Source organism: Falco naumanni, assembly GCF_017639655.2.
Source record: "Falco naumanni isolate bFalNau1 chromosome 20 unlocalized genomic scaffold, bFalNau1.pat SUPER_20_unloc_1, whole genome shotgun sequence".
Classification (NCBI taxonomy): Eukaryota; Metazoa; Chordata; class Aves; order Falconiformes; family Falconidae; genus Falco; species Falco naumanni.
This window is the reverse complement of record NW_024427345.1, coordinates 991,363-1,002,122: the sequence shown is the minus strand read 5'-3', so window position 1 is coordinate 1,002,122 and position 10,760 is coordinate 991,363. Positions and strand designations below refer to the sequence as shown.

The following is a 10,760-nucleotide window of genomic DNA, read 5'->3' as shown; positions in this document are numbered from 1 at the left end:
TATGAAATAAAATACTAAAAAAAATATTCAAGTACTTCTTGTGTTTGTTTTCTGAGGAGGACAAAACAAAAAACAAGGAAGAAGAAAGGAAGAGAAAACAACCCCCCCCAACATCTTTCTTTTATTTAGTTGCATTTTAGAAAAGACTCGTGTCCCAAAACGCTTGCTGTGTTTGCCTATAATGCTAAACATTCATCCGCACATTCAAAGTCAGAAACACTTCAACCCCCAGAAACAGCCTTTTTTTGTGGGTTTTTTTTTGGTGTTTTTTTCCTTTTTTTTTTTTTTTTTTTTCCTCCACCCTCGTTTCTCATTGACTGGACTTTGCCAACTTTATTGCTGTTCTTTATCGGTTTTTTCTTTATTCATTTTCTTCATTTTCATTCGCCTGTTCTGAAACCAGATTTTGACTTGGCGTTCAGTGAGATTAAGGACTCTGGCTACTTCGTACCTCCGGTCCCGTGTAAGGTACATATTGAATAAAAACTCTTTTTCCAGTTCCAGGGTCTGATACTTTGTGTAAGGACATCTTTTCTTCCTCGTGGAGCGCGCATGAATCCAATTTGCGACGGGATTGTCTGAGAAAGAAGATTTTAACATTTTTTTTGGGGGGGGAAAAATCAGTGTATACAGCTGGCCTTTCTTCCCTCCCCCCTCCACGCCCTGGTGTATCTATAGAAAGAAACCTGTTTAATTAGCAGATCTTACCTAAATATTTTAAGTGACCTTCAGAAGAGTTTAATCTGTTTATTTTGGAGGGGTCATTTCCTTTTCTTTTGCTGCTGTTCTCACATAAAAGTTTCAGTAAATAAAACCGTAGCAATGGGTTTAAAATAATAATTATCCACATGACTGCTACTAGCAGTAATCTAAGAACATAGTCATAAAAAGTAAAAATTCCCACCATTTCATAGGCCCATAAACTCTTTTTACAACCTCAGCTCTCCAATACTTTCCCTAGAAGCTTTCCCAGACCTGGAAAGCCGAGTTTGTTTTTTTAATATCTTAAGGATGACACGCGAGATGTCCCACTGGCTCCCCGAAATTGGCGCTTTTTTTTTTTTTCCCCTTCTCTCCCCCAGCCTAAAGGACTTTCCAGGCTGCTGCCACAGCCCGCCTTGGCCGGGGAGCAAACCCGCCGCTCCGTGGGAGAAGGTTTTACCCTCTGCCCGTTTTAGGCAGCTGCCTGCCAGCAAAGGGAGACTTTCGCCTCCTGATTCCTCGACTTATTTTTATCACGAGGGTGCCTGGCACCAGCTCGCCTGTCATAAATAGAGGTGTGAGCGCCTTTCCTGATAGAGAGCGAGATACTGAGGCACCAAGGTGCTCCCATGTCCTGTCACCCAGCTTTATCGCTCGGAAATCTCCCGCATCTTAGGCCAGGGGGGGTCCCCCCAAGCCCAGGGCACGGCCGAGCGGCCGCAGGGGCGTGCGGTACCCCGGCGGGTGCACCCGCATCATCGTCCTCGCATCACCCGCTGGTGCTGAGGTCCTCTCGGGAGGGTTTGGCGAGGAGGCATTGTGTTGGGTGGGTTTTGCTTTGGGGCTTTTAAAATTATTAATTTATTTTATTTTAATCTCGGATGCTGAGTTGCTGCCCTCCTGCCTCTGCATCCCCCAGGAGCTGGTCCCCTCTGCAGAGCTGGGCTCCAGGCTCCCTGCGCTGCAGGGTGGAGGTGAGGGTGATGCTGGCGGTTACCTGACTCCTGCCCCTACAGTGTTCAAGGTTTCCTGATGGCTGGGTTGGGGTTGGGTTTGTTTTGGTTTTTCTGGAGTTCCCCCCCCCCCGCCTTCCCCCCCTCCCCTTGGGCTGCAGAAGATGTTTCTTCAAGTGTATGGTCCAATGTCCTGTGCTCGCTGCCTTTTGCCCTCTGCTACCTCAACACACTTAGTTTATGCCTTTACAATTCCAATTTCCCCCTTTGCTTCTCCCCTACACACACACACACGCCCCCCCCGCCCAGGGCACCCACCTTTTCATTTATTCCCACGTGTTGGAGCATTTTATGAATAATTGCACCGGTGGAGCTTTTATTGATTTTTAAAATAGATAAAGAGACACCTCTGTATTTATCCAGAGATATTCCTTTCCCCTCCCCCCAAAAAACCACATCAATATGTTCACTTCCAGCCAGCTACAACTCTTCCTTGTTCTTTGAAAGTGGAAATATTTGAAAGCGAAGAGGCTTCTCCCTCTGCCTACCCCCCTCTCGCTCCCTCTCACACACGCACTCTCCTTCTCTATTTTTTTTTTTAATTCCCCCCGGTAGAAGGTGATGAATATTTGATCAAAGAAGCCAAAGCCCCCCCCCCCTTTCCCCTTGCAAGGAAAAAAAAAAAAAGGGGGGGGGGGGAGAAAAAGAAAAAAAGAAACCCAGAAAAAGACTAAAGTGCCCAAAACAAAGTACAGATATTTGCTCTCCGGCTCTGCTAGGCGGACTCGCTCAAACCCCCAGATCTTCCTGCGTATCTGGAGTTTTAGGGTCGGGCTCTCTAAGGTAATTTCATTTTATTGAGTAGGGTCCTGGAAGCTGTAATGCCTCCCCGGTCGTAAACAAGAATGACTTCGACTTACTAGGGTCTAATTCGTGCTTTTCTTCTTTGTGTTTGCTGGAAGCGATGGCTTCGGACTCCGGGGAAGGAATTGTCTGCGCTGCTCTGTCTCTCAGCTCCCCCGGAGCCGCGTACATGTAGTCCGCGTAGCCGCGGCCGTCGGCGGGGCCGCACTCCGGCCGCCGCCCGGGGAAGGCGTCGGGCTTCAGGCCGTAGGGGCGAGCACCGGGGGCGAAGGCCGGGAAGGAGACGGCCCCGGCGAGGGGCTCCAGCCAAGTCCGCATGTACCTGGGCTCTGCCCCCACGGGCGCCTGGGGGGCGTAGGGGTGGTAGCCCACGGAGGACTGGGAGTGCACGGGAGCCCAGGAGGTGGTAAAGACGGCCGGCTTGGGGGCGAAACTGCAGGACGGAAAGTCGGCACAGTCCGGGACTAATCCTGACGGTCGGGCAGCAGCCGGGTGGGAGGCAGTGCTGGGGAACCTGGAGGCCAAGAGCTCGTCGTTCTCGTGGCTTATCAAGGAGTCAACATAGTAGTTGCTTATGGGGCCAGAAGCCGACATGGTTCCCCCCTCTTTTACATTCATAAGATTATTGTATGAACTGTATGTGTACTTTTTATCTTCTCATAGAACAATCAGGGCAGGTAATTATTTTTTCAGCCTTTCCCAGTGTGCCATTGGCTGCCCGCCCTCACGTGATTGTATTTACCCAAAAATATAGCGTGGATCAATCCGCAGGTCTTTTTTTTTTTTCCTTTCCTCCTTCCTTTTTTTTTTTTTTTTTTTTTTTTTTTAATAACGCCACCCGGCTTTTCCTAAAACTGCTGGAAATGGGGCGGGGACGTGGAGGAGGGAGGCTCGGCCGGTCCTCAGCCGGGGGATGCTCTGCCCGCGGGCTGGGGGGGAGATTCGCCCTGGTGCTAAGGAAGGTGGAAGGTAATTGTGGAAGGTAGTCCAGGAACTATTTCTTGACGTAATTTGTCTCTGTCCTTTGCTTCTGCAGCTTCTAGCCTCTAATGGATACATTAAATGGGATAGCGGTGGGAAGGGGAGAGGGGAGAAGTGCGGTGAAGGTGGGCTCCCCACTTGGAGAAAGGAGCTGGGGGGGAAGGGGGGGAAGAAGCTTTTAGCCTAAAAGCCAAGGGGGCTTTTGTCATCTTTTGCAGCGCTGTCTCATCGTTAGGCTGCTCAGCAGCTGAGAAATCTGTGGGGCAGAGGCACATCTAGCCCTGCTTTAAGAAAAAAGTGTCTTCAGGAGGGAAAAAAAAAATATATGTAGTCTGAGGAGCAGCTTTGAAAACAGGAGGGGGAAATAATAATACCACATACACACACAGCCCCCCCCCCAAAAAAAAAAAAAAAAAAAAAAAAGGAAAAAAAGAAAAACTGAGCTTTTGCAGTGAAAGGCTGCATTATTCGGCAAGTAGTCGTGGATGTTTTTATGTCCTTCAATAAAATTTTTACGAGGATCACTTGATTGTTCATAAATGTGTCGTTCATTAAATAAAACCGTAGGACTGAGTTTCAGCTATATAGCTGAGGATGAGAGAGCTTTTGCGTATCAGGAGGAAGCAACAATGTGTGTTTGGCAAATTTTTTATTTTTTTTTCCTCCTTTTTTTTTTTTTTTTTTTTTTGTTAACGCCTGGAAACTTTTCTTTTTACACCAAATCGATTGAAGAAGTTGGAAGCGTTAAAAAAATCGGTGATAACCTGCCTGCATTTTGAGAGAATAACCTTTCCTTTGTAAGGAAAGACAGGTAGGTAAATAGCTCACGCCCATTGGAGTCTGAAATAAGGGAGTTAGGCGAGTCTTCTGGCAGAAAAAAAATAATATTAAAATTAAGGTACCTAACAAAAAATAACCTTTCGTGATTTTTTTAAGAAACAGAACCCCCCAAAAATATGGATTGTCTGGACTCTCCATCACCTCGGGTATTCTAGAGCTGGGGGGGACATGGAGGGAAACGGTCAAAATTTGCAAGAAGGGAAAGTGTGGGCTCAGAAAGCGGTGGGGGTCCCTCCATGGGAGAGGCAGGCAGGCAGGCAAGGGGGGTGGTCAGGGTGTCTCCAGTGATGCAGCATTCACCAGTGACAGGCGTTCTGTACAGTCTGGGCAAGTCCCACGGACGGACACAGCAGAAACCTTTTTTTTTTTTTTTTTTTTTTCTCCCCCTTCCCTCCTCAGTAAGTTGCATGGGAAATGCGAGCGGGAGGAGAAAAGACATTAAGGCAGATTGAGGAAGAACAGGCAAGAGGGAATGATACTGCCAGGAGACCTTCCCCCCCAGCCCCTCCAAACTTACCCCCTCAGCTGAGCCAGGATAAAATCCTGCACCTCAATCCACAGAGCTCCAGGAAAAAAAAAAATAAACGCACGAGGCTGCCCTCACTGCCAGTAGAAATTGGATTTCCCTCTCAAAAAATAGGGAAGGCTTTAAAATAAAAATATGACGGGAGGTGTTTGTCAAGGGACTCCAGATTTTCCAAATTCGAAAAGTCATCGACTCGCTCCCCCCACAGAATTTATTCCTCATTCCGTTTTAAGTTCCCTGCTTTATGTGAGCCCTTAAAGGGAAATATTCCTGCAGGAGTAGAATGTCTTCTTTGGCCTTTATCGAGACCAATTTATCTGTCAATCATCAGTCTCCAATGACGGTTATTTTTATGTTCGCGAGAAAAAAAAAAATCATCATTCTTTTATTTATTCCCATTTTAAAAATACTTACTCTGCAAGACTGCTAATAATAGTGGGCTGTGACATGTAGAGGAGAAAAAGCAGCTTGGCTTCTCTACTTTGGTGGAATATTTTAAAAGAGAATCCTTACAAAAGAAGGGTTGTTTGCAGATGTATATGCAGAAGGGGAGAGGGAGAAAGGGGGGAAAAAGAGGCAGAGAGAGAAGGAGGGAGAGGGAAAGGAAGGACTGAGCATGCAGAGGGACAGAAGCACTGAAAAGCAGAGTCAGTGGGGAGGTTTTCCAGAGGGGGAAAATTTTTTTTATAGTGTCAGAATGTACCACAGACGAAGCGCAAAACGAGCAGAAATTATCAAAGCCACGCAGTCGTAATAAGTAGCAGCAGTTTTTGTAACCTTAATGCAAGCAGGCAAGGTCACTAAATTAGTCGTGGATGGTGGATGTTGGTGTTACACAAAGGCAAACGTATCTGGCAAAGATTTCTTTTATTTGCACGGAAACCTGCAGCACACGGGATTACTCACTCACTCCCCACACTGTGGTGGGGTATTAAACACAAAATAAGATCGCGTTTGTCATACAAACCCCTCTCATTCAGGGGCTGCTGGTCTCAGAATTGCGCAGTACAAAGCAGAGATGGAGACACTTCACCTTAAAGCAAACTAAAGACACGGCTTAAGACTAAAGAGACGGCTTAAGACAACGTTTTCTCCACATTTAGCTGCAGAATCCCGTAACACGATGTGAACCCCCATAAAATATTGTCCTTTCACGCTTATCTCACATGAGACCATCCCCATGGATGAATGCAAAGTTATGTGGATAAAGTCCGCTCAGAGTGCAGGGCAAATAAAGCAGTATCCTGAAATATTCTTCTTTTCAGTAGCAGTGTCTCCAAGCAAATATCCAGACTGGATCTGAAACACGCCTTGTTATTGAATTCAGCAGCTACAAGGTTATTTCGCAGCTTTTCTGCACGCTCCAGCTAGACTCCTATGCCTCCACAAAAGCTTCGGTATTTGTTTAATGGGAGATTACCTCTTCTGAAATGATGGTGAGCTATCACATCCCTTCCAGGCAGACTAATATCTTTTCCTCTCACCTCCCCTTTTGAATCTGCAGGGGAAAGAAACTTAATTGCATTGAGCAAAACTAACACTAGCAATCCACCAGCTGTATGAGTTTTGTTTTTTTTCCGGCGGAGAAAAATTGAGTAATTTTTTTATATATATACATAAAAAAAAAAAAAAAAGACGAAGTCTACTCGCAGATTAGGAGGTTATAGGAAATCAAGCCTTTGTCTGAGCACTGTCCTGGCTAGTTGACTTCTGACACCTTTTCGGAGCTAAATGCTTCCCATGTTCGCCCTGCTCCCTGCAAATGCTGTGTGTGCTCAGCCCGAGCTGCATCCCTTCCCTGCCCTGTGCACGCAGCCAGGCTCTTTCCCCACTTCCAAATCTTTTGGTTTCGCTTTGAGAAATTCTCCCCTGATTGGAAGGTAGTGAGACAAAAAAATAACCCTAATAAAAAGAGAGAGAGAAGAGGGAGGAAAAAAAAAAAAAAAAAAAAAAAAAAGAAAAACCCCCCAACTATTGGGACAGCCTGCCTGCTGAGGTGACACTGCTTTCTTGGGGCGGGGGGTGCTCTTTAATTTTTTTTTTTTTTTTTTTTTTTTCAAAAAACGGTGGTAAGGAAGAGCCAGGCTGCGGTCACCAGTAATTGGGGAGGGGAGGGTGTATCTCCCCTTCCTTGCTGCAGCTCCAGGCCCGAGCAGCACCAGCAGCCTTCCTCCGGAGCGGGGCTGCGGCGCTGCTGCCCGCCGGGGCACCCCGAGACCGGAGCTCCCGGCGGGGGCAGCCCCGGAGCCACGTCCCGGCCGCCCCGGGGCCGGGGGGTGACCGGCACCGCGCCCCCCGCCAGCCAAGCAAACGGAGCGTGCTCGGGGAGGAGGGAGAAAAAAAAACCCAGCCGCATTCCCCGCTTTCCCTCGGTTCAATTAACACTGTCAAGTTCGGATTAAAAAAAGAAATCGGGGTTTTCTCGGCTCCTTCCCCCCCCACCGGCCACGCCGCACACCTCCAGCCCCGCTCCGGAGCGGCAGGCAAGGGCGGTGCTGCCGTCCCATCCCTCCAGGAACGAAACGAAAGTAACCCTCCAGCCAGCTCAACTCCCACTCCCCGCCTGCATTTCCAGCCTTAACCCGGAATAAAGTTCCCTTTCCCCCCCACTTCTTTGTCCTTTTCCATTCCCTTCCTCTTCTCTTGCCTGCCAAAGTTCTCTCTTTCTTTTGTTCCTTCTTCACCCCTCCTTTCCTTAAGGAAAAAAAAAAAAAAAGAAGAAGAAAAAGGGGGGAAAAATTGTACACAATAGATTGAATGACTCTCAAGCAGACTCTCTGAAGAGGCTGCGAAATATTTCCTGATCCCCCAGATGCCTCTGTTTATTCCAGGATTGTCTCTTAAAGTAAATAAATATGGGGAAAGATTAATTTCAGGCCAAATACCATCCGTGAATCTTGCAGCAGCGCGATCGCAGGCTATAGGCTTTGCCTTATCCACCCCCCCACCCCGCTACATTCTTTGGCTGCTTGAAAATCATATTTATTCAGGCTTCCTTAAAAGTTATCATACAGGAAAGCTCCCCAGGACAACAACTGACCGCTGAACGCACATCGCTTTGTATCAACGTGAAAACTTCAATCTGAGCCAACATGGGAATCACAGCTAAGGCAAAGAAAATCAGCATTCAGCTGAAAATGACACTGCAGGAGTTTTTTACCTGCTTAAGTGCTTCCCCCCCCCCCCCCCCCCCCCCCCCGTTTGTTGCTAAGAATTCCTGTCTCTCCAGTGTTGGAGGTACAGCTAATAGACAATAAATTCCGAGGTGCAATTAAAGCGAAGTACAATTTCTTTAAGTGTGTTATGGTCTCCTTTTCCAAAATTTCAGGTCTCCACCAGACGAAGCCTACTGCAGATGTTCACAAACCCCAGCAGCTCGGCTGCAGCAGCCGGGGAGGGTGCAAAATTAAAGCTCCTCTCCACGCTGCTCTCCAGGTTAGCTCGGTTTTGGGTGTGATATGAAATGCAGGTCAACAGAAGGGGAAATTTTTTTTCCCCCCAGAGAAGTAAATTAAAAGAAGAGCAAGAAAACAAGCCTGAACCCAGAAAGGCGAAGTGTATACTGCCTGAAGAAACATATTTCTATACTTCTGCCTTTACATTTATTATGTTTCTGTCAGACACCCTGTAATTAGCATAGATAACTATAGTTGCAAGCTCCAAGTTGTGTCTGCAAATTCTATTGTTTGGCTGCTCCAGTTGCACACTAGCGAGCTTGAAAGCGAGCACAAGGTGTTAGGAAGAGCCTGGTGCCCTCAAATAAGACAATAACCCCGAGAAATGGGGGGGGGGCGGGGGGGGGGGGGGCGGCGGGAGGAGGGCGGAGGGTGCTGCTTTAGGCGATGGATTCCAGCACAAGCTGCACCGCAACATCTCTGGCCTGGTGCAAAAGTCTCCTCCAGGAGATCAGCTCAGCCTTAAACCTGCTTCTATATACCACAAATATGGCTTAAAAGAAAGACTATTCAGGCAATACCCCGTCTTCTGTCTTAATCCGCACCCCCACCCCCACCATCAAGCGGTTAATTGTAAGGTCGTCTGCAGAGCCAATACCTATGTAAATACTCAGTGTCTGAGCCAGACACCTAAAGATAACAACCTTGAGCAGGGACATTTGCTACCATTTACACGATTCCCTCCACCAGCCCCAGTTTGTTTTCCAGCGCTGGAGCGGGCTCGTCTTGTAGGGAAGAGCTGAGCCTTTAGGGGACTTCCCCAAAACCCAGCCGAACAAATACCCACGAGTAGCCAGGAGAACTTTTATCGGGACACACACACAAAAAAACCCTTCCCCATAATATAGCACAGTTCTTCCCCTGCTGCAAAACTGGGAGAGTGTACCAACGCAACCTCATCTCCCCACAGCCTCCTACCCAACTTTTCCGCCCCACAGCTTTTGCATACACACGCACCCCCCCACCCCCCCAGATCATTCCTAGCAGCAAAGGATGAAGTTCATCCGTAGGCAATGCGTGCACACACAGCGAGACACGGGCAAAAGCCTCCAGGTTTTAAAATTACACCTGCTGGGAGAGGAGTATTATACAAACAGACGCAAGAAAAATTATGCAATCCAGCGTATCATAATATCGCTAATATTTTACTCTGATAACAGCATCAGAAAGTGCATGAACATGAGCAACAAAGCAGTACTACGCGAAGAAAGATGAAGGCGAACAGCATGGTGTCTTTTTGACTACCCATGTTTTTACATAAAAAACAGGCACATCTATACAAAAATAGCTGAAGTAATAAATTCCCACCGTCCTTCTTCCTGATCTAATATCATAATTAAAAAACAGTAGGGGAGATTTTAACTTTTATTGCATTTCTGGAACTGGGTTGCTAAACATATATTAACTTTAGACTCTTCTCTTTCTCTCCAGGGGGGTGGTCTCTTAGAAATAAAATCAATCTTAATATATACATAATAGATATTGTTTTGTCTTGTACATGCTGTTAGAAGAAAGGGAAAGAAATCTGCAGATAGTTAATACAGAGAAAGCAAACTCATCATACATGTAATGAATCCTTTAAATCATTCAATTATCACAGCACTAATATCAAATAATTATGGTTAAATGTACCAGTAATCAACCTTGTCCCTGTTGAAATATTAATTTACAGTATCGTAAATGAGTTTCTTCCTTCTTTTTTTTTTCTTTCTTCTTCCTTTACCCTTTTTTTAAACTCGCTTACAACATTTTTTTCCCCAGCCTGGTGTATTCAACCTAGAAGTGTGATGAAAATAGCCGAACTCCACACAACATTGCTCTGAACCAAATCAACAACTATTTCGTCTTTTCCAGACTTAAAATACAGCATCTTTAACACAGCAGAGAACACAAAGCGATACGTTTTCAAAACGATGCTTAAAAACACACATTAATTCATCGCACGTGATTTTATTCTCCTCTGGGTTATAACGTTCAGACCAAGCGCCTGTCCTATGGAGCAGGGACACCGCTATTTTTGCAATCGAAATATACTCCTTGGACAGAAACTTTGCCCCGAGGCTCACAAGTAAGAAGTCAAAGGAGGGGAAAATCCTGAAATATCACAATCCACCAACAAAAAAACCTAAACCCTAAAATACACCATTTGCGCCAGATGTGAACCCGCCTTGGGAAAAACCTGCTAGCCTGCCGTTTTGCTTACCCAGAAAAGTCCAAATATTCAGAGTTTAAGACTTTATTTCTCCACGTCAACCTGTGCCTTTCCAACATAAGCCCAAACCACGGGATTCGGGTTTGGGTTTTTTTTTTTAAGATGCCACAACACACAAATGTCTGCAGAAGCGCCGCTAACCCTCAGCAGATTCTCCTCTCTCTATGCCTTATTTTGCTCTCCGCATATTTACTTCTCCTGCTTGCCACGTTACAAACATCACTAAT

At 46.4% G+C, this 10,760-nt stretch overlaps 1 protein-coding gene across 1 annotated transcript; it reads right to left on the bottom strand.

Annotated features, from left to right (window-relative positions):
* Nucleotides 1-296: 296 nt before the first annotated feature.
* On the bottom strand, nt 297-3,137 carry HOXC9 (homeobox C9). Its single transcript, XM_040581137.1, has 2 exons — nt 2,576-3,137; nt 297-578 (listed from the first exon to the last, which is right to left on the bottom strand). The coding sequence occupies exons 1-2, from the start codon at nt 3,135-3,137 to the stop codon at nt 334-336; spliced, it is 807 nt and encodes a 268-aa protein (XP_040437071.1). The 3' UTR covers nt 297-333.
* Nucleotides 3,138-10,760: the final 7,623 nt, after the last annotated feature.